This window comes from Podarcis muralis, chromosome 2, assembly GCF_964188315.1.
Source record: "Podarcis muralis chromosome 2, rPodMur119.hap1.1, whole genome shotgun sequence".
Lineage (NCBI taxonomy): Eukaryota > Metazoa > Chordata > Lepidosauria > Squamata > Lacertidae > Podarcis > Podarcis muralis.
The window spans coordinates 121,042,581-121,053,679 of NC_135656.1; the positions used below are offsets into that span (position 1 = coordinate 121,042,581).

Sequence of the window (11,099 nt, forward strand, 5' to 3'; positions counted from 1 at the left end):
TGAAGAGTGAGTAGCTACGTGCTGATGGGTTTATTGTTGCCCCACCTTCACCCTTGACTCTTCCCACCTTCCAGTGCAGCCCAAAGCAGATTGCATTTCCCTGTTTCCCTGGGTCAAACCCTCCCCTTACGTTTAACCTGAGTTTAGTGAACACAAAAACGGAATCTTGAGCACAGCCGGTCAGTTCATGACCTGCATCCAGGGAGATTCACACAGTTTCGTGTGGTGATAATGCGTTAAGGAGCAACTCGGTTTTCTAGAATAATTTCGACCGAAATAACCAATAACATTCCTGCTTTCAGATCTTGTGATAAGAAGCAGTCTGTAGCTAACGTGGGTCTTTTGGGGGGAGGGAGGGAGGTGTCTAAAAGCAAATACCAACACACAGCTTCTCCCTCTATCCCCAGCATAACTGCCTAGCAGAAAAGCTCCAGGTGTTGCTGGATGTGTGTTCAAAACACCCCTGTTCTTTAGCAAGAAGAACCAATTTCACTGTGCAATTGAGGATTTGGAGAGAGGGGAAGGGACAGTGAGGGGTCAAGCAGTGTTCGTTGGCATGAGGGTCAAGTTACTGGGTGGAATTAAAAGTAGAGTGGTGCCCCGCAAGACGAATGCCTCGCAAGACGGAAAACCCGCTAGACGAAAGGGTTTTCCGTTTTTGAGTTGCTTCGCAAGACGAATTTCCCTATGGGCTTGCTTCGCAAGACGAAAACGTCTTGCGAGTCTTGTGATTTTTTTCGCTCCCCCCCTTTTTCTAAGCAGCTAATAGCCTTTTAGCCGCTAAGCCGCTAAGCCTTTAATAGCCGCTAAGCCGCTAAACCGCTAATAGCGCTAAGCCGCTAAGCCGCTAATAGGGTTGCTTCGCAAGACGAAAAAACCGCTAGACGAAGAGACTCGCGGAACGGATTATTTTCGTCTTGCAAGGCACCACTGTAGTGCTAAGGAGGTCAATCAGTTAGTGCACGTACTTTTGCTTTCCTGACGGAACAATCTCTCCTCCCTTCCTCCCACCCCAGGCATTTCTGGGGGTTCTCCCACCCCAAGCTGATTGTTGCAGGGTTGCACACAGTGGGGAGTAGATGGGAAGCCCCATGGCTCAAGTGAGGCTCTTTGCACTTGCTCCTGCTGGTGCAACTATTGAGTTGAACCCAACCCCTAAAAATATTTTCTGCTGGTATTTTGGAAGGCATGTGAGGTTTTTTTGGGTGCTCTGTTTTGTAACTTCCAGTCCGAAGAAACCTCCTCAAAGGTACTGGTAGAATGAGTCTCCCTGGTCTGACACTGCTCCTCAAGACTAAGGCGAGAATGGTTCTCTCAGGGAAGAGAAATGACTGACAACTCTCTTTCTGCAGCAAAAGGCAACATTTTCCTTTATGCCTAAGCAGGATGGCAATTTAAAATAACATTTCCCAGCTGGAAACTACCACTGGCAACTTTCCCGCAACACCCACCATCAGTGCAAGCTGATTTATGAAGCCTCCAAGGCAAAATCTATGCTATGCTTACATGAGTACAGTGTAACCTGGAAACTCCATTTGATTCCAGAGATATTTTTAGTTCCCAGCACTAACCCCACTGCATCCCCAACACACACACACAAATCCACTGTGGCCATCAGCTAATTTCACTGGAAGACTCAAGGCATAGCTGCCAACATTTCCCCCTTTTTAAGGGAAATTCCCTTATTCCGAATAGGATTCCTCGCAAGAAAAGGGAAAAGTTGACAGCTATGAGTCAAGGCAAGGGCACATGAAGTCCTTGAAGGTCCCTGATGGTTTCCTCCACTGAAATCCTTGTTTCATTCAAGGGCTGGAATACATATCACCAGTCAAAGCAAAATTTACATTTATTGACTCATATTGCAATATTCAGAAGCCCCAATGAGCTCATGGAGCTTACACCAAGGTAGGTGGGTATAGGGTGGCAGTCTTTTCCTTTCCAATACAAAGGTTGAGAATTCAGTTTCAGCACTCAGTTCCATGCAGTCAGATCTTTTTTTAAAGCAGACAAGCTACAGCTACCTTTTATCACTTTTCTAATGCTGAATTAATATATATTACGCATTTAATATGGTTCTTTGAAGGCTGGTGCAGGCTTACTCCTGAAAGCAATAACCTTCCCCATTTTTGTTCCTAACTGGACCTTCACTTTGGAACCCTCCTCACCATCAATACAACCATGAAGATCATTATCTGGGGATAACTTACTGTGATATTTATGCTGCAGGCGCTTAGATGCATTAAAAGTTTAACATGCTAGAGACAGGAGCATGGCAGTGTGTCACTCACAAATGCTGTTTCTTTGATGGTAGTGAGTCTACTCCAAATTACTGGCACATCCTGTCCTTCTTGTTTGCTGTTCAGGAGATCAACCAGGATCCCAGGATCTTGCCCAACTTCACCCTGGGATACAACCTATTTGACACCTATTATGATGGCCGACTGGTTTCCAATGCCATGTTAGATATGCATTCCAGTAGGGAGAACAATATTCCAAACTATAACTGTGGAAGACGCAAGAACCTCTTGACTGTTATTGAAGGGGCTGAATCAGACATCTCCACCCAGATTTCTAGCATATTGGGCCTCTACAAAATCCCACAGGTAGGGAATGGGATGGCCACCAATTAGGGATGCATCAGTAGTGGATGTTCTGCATGGGGAAGGGGAGTTCCTTCCAACTCTATGATGATCCTTTTTTGAAGGATTCCCCTAAAATGATTTACAACAGACATTAGCATACTTGCCTTCTTGTTGTGTGGATGCTTTAATTCACCTTCCTGCTGTGTTACTGGGGTTGAGATGATCTGTCAGCTGGTATTCCCTATTGTACTCATAGTTGAGCACGACTTGTATAAAAATGAAGAGTCATGCCAGGCCCAAGCTAAGGTGGTATCTCTGTTCTCAATTCTTATCACCTCAGTGTCAGATATTTACTTGCCTGTGCATTTTAAAGATTTCACTGTTTCATTTACTCTCTAGCTGCTTGAATTTCAGGGGCAGCCATATAGTATAATTTGGGGTTTTATTATTTTATAATTCTCTTGTAGGGTTCGCTTCTGTAATGTATTGGGTCCCTCTCTGGTATCTTAGACAAAAGTAAAATGAATAATGTTGTAAATTGGGTGCAGTGTCTTTGCAAAGCAGGTGGAGGTACCATTTAGTGGAACTGACTGGAAAAGAAATAGCATTTTTGGCAGCACATTCATTTTAATCGCTGCTATTTTCCCTAGCAATGAGAGATTCATTCTGCTCCATATTTCTAGATTTCTTTTTACCTCAAGCCAATTTCTTTTCGTAGTTATTTTTGTATAAATTCCTATTTCTTGATGTTAGCCATATCCCTAGATATTTAACCCTTTTATGGACTTCTATCTCTATGTTTTTTTCCTCTCTCTCTTCCTTTTCTCACTAGATCAGTTCAGGCTTTTCTCTTAATGATAAAACACAGTTCCCTTTCGCCTACCGGATGATCCCCAAGGAAGAAACTCAGTATATGGGGATTATCAAGTTGCTCCTGCATTTTGGATGGACATGGATCGGCCTCTTTGCTCCAGACAATTATAATGGAGAAAGATTCTTAAATGCCTTGACTCCTTTGATGGTTACCAGTGGGATTTGTGTTGCCTTCACAGAAAGAATAACACAAAAGGCGCTGTATGAAATTTTTTTACAGGGTGAACCACCTGACGTGTGGACACTAGTCAATGTATTTGTTTTCTTTGGGGACTCTCACTATGATTTTGGGTCAATCATCAGGGTACAAATGCTCCTTGAAAAGTCGCAAACCGGGAAAAGAATCTGGGTCACAACAGCTTTTCAGGACATGAACTCGAATTTGTCTCATCACATTGATTCCTTCAGGTACACCCATGGTTCTCTGTCTTTTGCAATAAAAACCAGAAAAAGGACAAAATACGAATACTATGTGCCATTGTCTTTTGTAACAAGTCGGTTTTGGAGTCAATCATTCCATTGTTTATGTCCATCCACGGGAGGTTGGACAACATGTACAGAGAAAAGGAAACTGGTGATTCTCCCCCAAGAGGAGATTGAAAGGGCCCTGTCTCAAGACAGCTACATCATTTACAACAGTGTCCAAGCTGTGGCATTTGCCTTGAACTCGGCATATTTGTCCAGATCCAAACAGATGTTGATGGTGGGTGGAAGAGAGAGATTGGAACTTCGAAGGCTGCAGCCATGGCAGGTATTCCTTTTTCAAATTGCAATCTATTGTCCAACTCTGCAACCATTATCCAGCATCCACAATTGTTATGATGAAACTCACTTCCCCGCCCCACCCAATTTCTGAGGCCCATTTGTAAGCCTATGGGCACAGGTCAGATGTTGGGCATGCTTTGGCGCTGGAGTCAAACGGCGACCCAAATCTGTTTTTTAATTTATTTTTAATTTTTTAATTTCTATACCGCTTTATATTTTTAATAAAAATCTCAAAGCAGTTTACAGCATATTAAAACAATAAAACAATAGCTGGGTGATATTCCTCTGGCCTCATGAGGGGCCTCTTCAGTATGGCTGGTGAGTGGCCAGGTGGAAAGGGCCTTGCAGGGAGCGGCCTTCACACTCACAGCCAGGCAACGTTCCTCTGGCCTCATGAGGAGCCCCTTGTTGCTTTAATTATCTGACCTCACTTTCCCTAACAGTAGGATGAATTGATTCTGCTTTCACATTGAGCTTATATGTGTAATGACACTCCCTCTACTGATCTCCAGTAGCCTGCAGCAGGGAGAGAAAACTCAAAATTGCATATCCGCAGTGTCTGTGAAAGACCAATGACTTCCCTCCATTGGAAGTTTCAAAGCAAAGATTGGATAACCCTTGGTCATTGATCCTCCAGTTGAGATTCCTGCATTGTAAGGGATTGGAACAGAGTTGTACAGAGATGGACTTTAGGAAATGTAAATTGAATATTCAGCCACTTATTATTGAGGGGAAGTGTGTGGAACAGGTCTTGGTATTTCGGTTTCTGGGAATGGAGTTGAGAGATGACCTAACCTGGGGAGAAAACAGCAAAGACCTGGTGAAGAGAGCACAGCAGAGGTTATATTTTCTGAGAATCCTCCAGAAAAATAATCTCTCAAAGGACCTGATGATGGCATTTTACCATTGTACTACTGAGGGTGTATTAACTTATGGTCTGTGTGTGTGGTTTGGGAGCTGTATGGTCAGGGGAAAAACAATGTTGTCCAGGGTTGTAAAGACTGAGGAGAGAATAACTGGGTGCACTCTCCCTACCTTGGATCAAATCTATGCTTCCAGGTGCCATAAGAAAGCTGCAGAGATAGTGCAGGATAGTGCACACCCCGGAAATGATCTCTTTCAGCTTCTGCCTTCTGGAAGAAGGTACAGGGTTATAAAGACTAGAACTAGCTGTCTGAGAATAAAGATTATCGTACAAGGTACAGGCGATCAGCACACAGAACTATCACAGTGCTGACTGCAACATGGATTACTCACTGGTGACGAGCAAGGCCAAAGAGGACCCACAGCACAAAGCTGGGAAGCAGGATTTGGACCACGAGACATGTGCACGGGACATCTAGCATTATGACACTCTGCAAGAACAATGTTAGCCTCCATGACTGTAACAACTACCAAGGAATCTCCTTGCTGAGTACTGTGTTCTCAACAGATTACAGTCACTCACTGGCAGGGTCTATCCCAAGTCACAATGTGGCTTTAGAGCTCAGAGGTCATCAGTCAACATGATTTTCTCACTGCGCTAATGTGAACAGGGCTGAGGTATTCAATAGGCTTTCATGTTTTCTTAATTCTGGTGCTTTCTCTATCATTCCAGTTTCACCGTCACTTAAAAAAAGTCCAGTTGTTTAACACTTCCAGGGGTGGACTATATACAGATGAGAATGGGAAGCTGATAGCTGACTATGATATTGTGAACTGGGTGCTGTTTCCCAATAGGTCTCAAAACAGAGTGAAAGTTGGGAGTTTTGAGAGACAGGCATCCTCAGATTTAAAGCTCACGATTAACCAAGAAGACATTGTGTGGCCCTCACAGTTTAACAAGGTTGGTGAAATTATCTGCATGCGTCGTTCTCCCCTGCCCTCCAGTGACATTTTTTCCCTGGTCTGGAATAAAGGACTCAAGGCAACCTACAGAAATTAAAACCATGCAGTTCAAATATGGAAAGCTAAAAACATATTGAAGACAGGAGTGCCTGGTTTGCTCTGGTCCATGGGGTCACGAAGAGTAGGACATGACTAAACAACAACAAAAACATCTTAAAGATAATAGTTTTATAACTTTTAAACCTGTTATCTGTTTTTGTTTCTAGCTTTCTGTAGTAGAATCTAGGATAGAATCAAACCGTATATAAGCAAATCTACCAAAATACAGATAGCAAAAGCAGCATAGTGCTGTTAGATAAAGCACTCCATTCCCCAAAGCTTGTTAAATTTAAACAGCCTTCACCTGCCAATGGAAAGACAAGAAGGAGGGAGCAGGTCTAGCTTCTCTAGGAAGAGCATTCGAAAGTCTGGGAGTAGCCCCTGGGAAGGCCCTGCCCCTCATTCCCACCAAGTGTGCATTTAGGAAGGCAAAACACACACACACACACCCCTTACAAAATGCCTTTATAAGCCATATTGGAGCTGGAAAGTGCATTAACGATATGAAATGTATATCATATTAATCCACCCACCCGCAAATTCTTATTCCACAGCTTTAATGCGAATTTGCATGATCTCATTGGCATTCTGGCATCCGACTTGCAGAAGTCATCCTTATAAATTTCCCGGCTCATGCCCTGCCAATAAATCTAAGGATGATGGGCAGTATACAAATTTAATAATTACATAAATAAAATCTTCCACATGTTTTCTCTTCTTGACAATGTGTATTCTTCAAACTTCTGTTGTCCCCTTTGTCCTCTGATCTGCCATTTTGGAGCAAAATCATTTACAACCACACAGTTGTGCATCAAAAGAATCATAGACTCATAGAACTGTAGAGTTGGAAGGAATCCATGGGTCACCTAGTCCAAGAATGCAGGAATCTCAGCTAAAGCATCAATGGCAGATGGCCACCCAACCTTTGCTTTAAAACGTTCAAGGAAGGAGAGTCCACAACCTCCTGAGGGAGACCATTCCGCTGTCAAACAGCTCTTCCGTATGTGTAGTCGGAATCACCTTTCTTGTAGCTCTTCCTATAGGGTTGAGTCCTACCCTCCAGAGCAGGAGAAAACAATCTTGTTCCCTCTTCCATGGGATAGAACTTATCTAGGAAGTGTGGATGGGTTGGGACTCAATTAGATTGTCTTCAAAGCCCATGATTCACTTCAAGACCTCTAATACTTTTTTCTGGATGCGTCTTGTCTTAATGCTTAGACCGTGCCTCGCTCCAGGTGTTCAGAGAGCTGTCGCCCGGGATACGCCAAGGTGGTTCAAGAAGGAGAACCGGTTTGCTGCTATGCTTGTGCTCTGTGTGCAGAAGGGACCATATCCACTCAGGAAGGTGGGTGACTCAAGGGGAGAAGGCATCCCTTGGGGGAACAAAGATAGGCCAAAGATTCGCTCAGCAGAGATTTTCTGTGAAGATCCTAAATACATTTTTGGAATGTCAAACCATTCTTGGCTACTGTAATGTTAAGTTCCAAAATGCACAATTTCTCAAACTGCAGGCCGGGAGGTGGCACCAGTGGGCCTTAGCCTGATTTCAGGTGGGATTCTGCACAGTAGCCTCCCACTGGCTGTCCTATGGCCTTGTGGTTGGATCAACACAAAACACCAGGAGCTACATGCAGGCACAGTCATAGGTACACTTGGGCTAGGAATTGCTTGAAGATGGTGGCGCAAGTTCAGTCAGTCCTCATTCAGCCCCCACTTAACCGTCTTCTTGTGTTGCCACCTCAGAAGGATGGTGGAACAGACAACAGGAGAATTATTATTTTTTAAATAATGCTTTATTAAACTAAAACAACAACAAAAGACCATACATTTATGTCATTTGTTACAAGGGAAACAAAGTTAACAACAACAAAAAAAACTCATACACTCTTCGTCTACATCTAACTTCCTGTCGTCTCCATACTTCACTTAATATTTACTAACTTGTTGCATAAACATAACCATTCATTTTATAATAAAGTATTATTTCTCCTATGTCCTTATTTCTTGCTTAGTACAGCTACAGACGTTATTCAAAGGCTACGACAATAGGAGAATTAGTTGGCTCTGACTCCACCTCCTTTTGGTCTAAGGTTCCCAGATTTTTTTCAATGAATCCGGGGACACTTTTCAACTTCAATGGATTTTGTATGGGGACTGATTTGTAAATCCGGGGACTGTCCCCGGGAAACGGGGACATCTGGTAACCTTAGTCTCCCTACCTTCTGCAAACCCTCCAACTTTTCTCTGATGAAAATACGGATGTCTTATTCCATCATCATCATCATCACCATCATCATCACCATTATTATTTATACCCCACCTATGTGACTGGGTTGTCCCAGCCAATCTGGGCGGCTTCCAACATACAATATATAAAAACATAATTAAACATTAAACATTTAAAAACTTTTCTACACAGGGCTGCCTTCTAAAGGTTGCATAGTTACTTATCTCCTTGGTAAGGGGGTCACATAACTCCATACCTTCCAACATTTCTCCAATCAAAATAGGGACATCCTAAGGAAAAGCGGGACATTCTGGATCAAATCAGAAACCAGGATGGCTTCTGTAAATTCAAGACTGTCCCTGAAAAATAGGGACACTTGGAAGGAAAGAAAGAATAGAAAGGGGATGGAGTGGCCATCATATTTGAAGCACATTATTTTCCTCCAAGAATTCTGGGCCCTGTAGTATATCCCTCTCAGAGTTACAATTCCCAGGAACTCTTAACAAACTACAATGCCCAGAATTCTTTGAGGGGAAGAATGTGTTCTGAGTGTGCTCTAAAGATACAGTGTATACACAGCCCAAGTGTGGAGGAGGAAAGTGAGAAAGGCAGTTGATGGAAATGACCTTTCACACACACACTCCTAGCTCCACATCCCAGATTGTTGGACCTCTGCAATTTCCTGCATCCTGAGGACAGAAAGTCTTGGAACCCCTGCTTTGACTAATGATGTAAACTGAAGTGAAAGAAATGGCCTTGAGAGGTCATTGGTCATCTAGAAGGCCAAGCAGGGAGGGTGTCTGATGGGTGCTGTCCATATTATCCACCCTTTCTGTGGTTGTAACAACACTCTGCTTTGCGTATGACTAATTTGTTAAAAGATAGGCCTGGTTCCACTCAGCTTATTCTGGAATATAAACTGTGTCTCTGAAATATATATTTTATGGAATGCAATAGAGTATTCTGGTTATTAGCTTTATTTTAGGACTACTGAAGCCTCTTCCTTTCCTTTCAGATGCAGAGAAGTGTATCAGGTGTCCTGAAGACCAACATCCAAACAAAGACCAAGATCACTGCATCCCAAAGATTATCACCTTTCTTTCATATAAAGAATATTTGGGGATCCTCTTGGCTTCTTCTTCCCTTTTCTTGTCATTTACTACAGGTATGCTGTTAGGAATCTTCATTAAATACAAGGAGACACCCATAGTCAAAGCCAACAACCGGGACCTCTCCTTCATCCTCCTCATCTCCCTTCTGCTTTCCTTTTTGTCCTCCTTCCTGTTCATTGCTCGGCCAAGAAAAGTGACCTGCCTTCTCCGACAAATGGTCTTCAGCGTCATCTTCTCTCTTGCAGTCTCTTCTGTGTTGGCCAAAACCATCACTGTGGTGCTGGCCTTCCTGGCCACAAAGCCAGGGAACAGGGTGAGGAAATGGCTGGGGAAGAGTCTGGCCAACTCCATTGTTATTTCCTGTTCCAGTGTCCAAGTTCTCCTCTGCACCATCTGGTTGGGAATCTCACCCCCATTCCCAGACTTTGACATGAGGTCCCAACCTGGGCAGATCATCCTGCAATGCAATGAAGGATCTGTGGCCATGTTTTATGGTTCCCTTGGCTACATGGGCTTCTTGGCAGCCATCTGCTTCACAGTGGCTTTCCTAGCCAGGAAGCTTCCAGGATCCTTCAATGAGGCCAAGCTGATCACCTTCAGCATGCTGGTCTTCTGCAGTGTTTGGGTGTCCTTTGTGCCCACCTACCTGAGCACCAAGGGGAAATATATGGTTGCCGTGCAGGTCTTCTCTATTTTGGCCTCCAGTGCTGGGCTTCTGGGCTGCATCTTCCTTCCCAAGTGCTACATTATTGTTCTGAGGCCTGATCTGAATTCAAAGGAGCACCTGATGATCAAAACCTAGGACAGCATTTGATTCTTAGTACTAGGGATGCAATTGAAGTTTCTCTGTACCAGATTTTCTCTTGGAACCACAAGTTCTGTGAGGATTAAAAAAAATCTGGAATGGGTCTTGTGTGTGTTTGTCTCTAGTCAGCAGATTCTTGCTCTCATAGAATTGATAGCCTCAGCCTGACGAAGAATGTAGCGTAAGCTTTAGTATTTAAAAAAAGGAAGGAGAAATGAAAGATATAATTTCCATTGCGTGTATTAATACTCCCGTGAGTTCACTTTTACAGAGAGAATCAACCCTTGCTATGCTGTGTGTGTTTATATTAAACCCTCAACCCAACAGCCTGTTCTGAGATGTCTTTCTTACTGTGTCCCATGTTCATGATCTAACAGGATCACCTCCTATGACATGAAAGTTAATCAGTCATATAAAAAATAGTTTTCATTGGGTTTTAATTTTTTTTTAATTACAAGTGCACAGAGTAAGATAAGGCTCAAAAAAGAAGAAACAAGAAATAAAAGAAGAAACAAGAAATAGTGCCCATGTAGAAAACAAAACACAACAACAACAACAACAACAACAAAAGCATTGTGTACATTACAAAAAAAAAGAAAGGAAAAAGCCTTAACCTTACATGGTATTTATAAAACGGAATTGTCCATGGCAAGTCTACATTTCTACACAACTTGTTCATGTGTAAGGAGTTTGTGTTGTTGTTGTTGTTTAGTCGTTTAGTCGTGTCCGACTCTTCGTGACCCCATGGACCAGAGCACGCCAGGCCCTCCTGTCTTCCACTGCCTCCCGCAGTTTGGTCAGGCTCATGT

General features: G+C 43.2%; 2 protein-coding genes across 2 annotated transcripts; both read left to right on the forward strand.

Moving 5' to 3' along the window:
- The first annotated feature begins 1,091 nt into the window (after positions 1-1,091).
- LOC144326800 (vomeronasal type-2 receptor 26-like) lies at positions 1,092-5,563 on the forward strand. The gene is made up of 4 exons (XM_077923638.1): positions 1,092-1,100; positions 2,364-2,603; positions 3,415-4,206; positions 5,420-5,563. The coding sequence occupies exons 1-4, from the start codon at positions 1,092-1,094 to the stop codon at positions 5,561-5,563; spliced, it is 1,185 nt and encodes a 394-aa protein (XP_077779764.1).
- A 4-nt stretch (positions 5,564-5,567) lies between these two features.
- Positions 5,568-10,287, forward strand: LOC144326801 (vomeronasal type-2 receptor 26-like). The gene is made up of 4 exons (XM_077923639.1): positions 5,568-5,588; positions 5,818-6,045; positions 7,365-7,491; positions 9,389-10,287. Exons 1-4 carry the CDS (start codon positions 5,568-5,570, stop codon positions 10,285-10,287), a joined length of 1,275 nt encoding a protein of 424 aa, XP_077779765.1.
- The last annotated feature ends 812 nt before the right edge of the window (positions 10,288-11,099 follow it).

Bases quoted from the DNA above. Each gene is read 5' to 3' on its own strand.
- LOC144326800 (XM_077923638.1), top strand. The intron at 2,604-3,414 runs GTAGGGAATGGG...TTTTCTCACTAG, and splicing joins GCCTCTACAAAATCCCACAG to ATCAGTTCAGGCTTTTCTCT. The intron at 4,207-5,419 runs GTATTCCTTTTT...TTATCGTACAAG, and splicing joins GAAGGCTGCAGCCATGGCAG to GTACAGGCGATCAGCACACA.
- LOC144326801 (XM_077923639.1), top strand. From the start codon at position 5,568: ATGACACTCTGCAAGAACAAT. The intron at 5,589-5,817 runs GTTAGCCTCCAT...CTATCATTCCAG, and splicing joins TGACACTCTGCAAGAACAAT to TTTCACCGTCACTTAAAAAA. The intron at 6,046-7,364 runs GTTGGTGAAATT...CTTAATGCTTAG, and splicing joins GGCCCTCACAGTTTAACAAG to ACCGTGCCTCGCTCCAGGTG.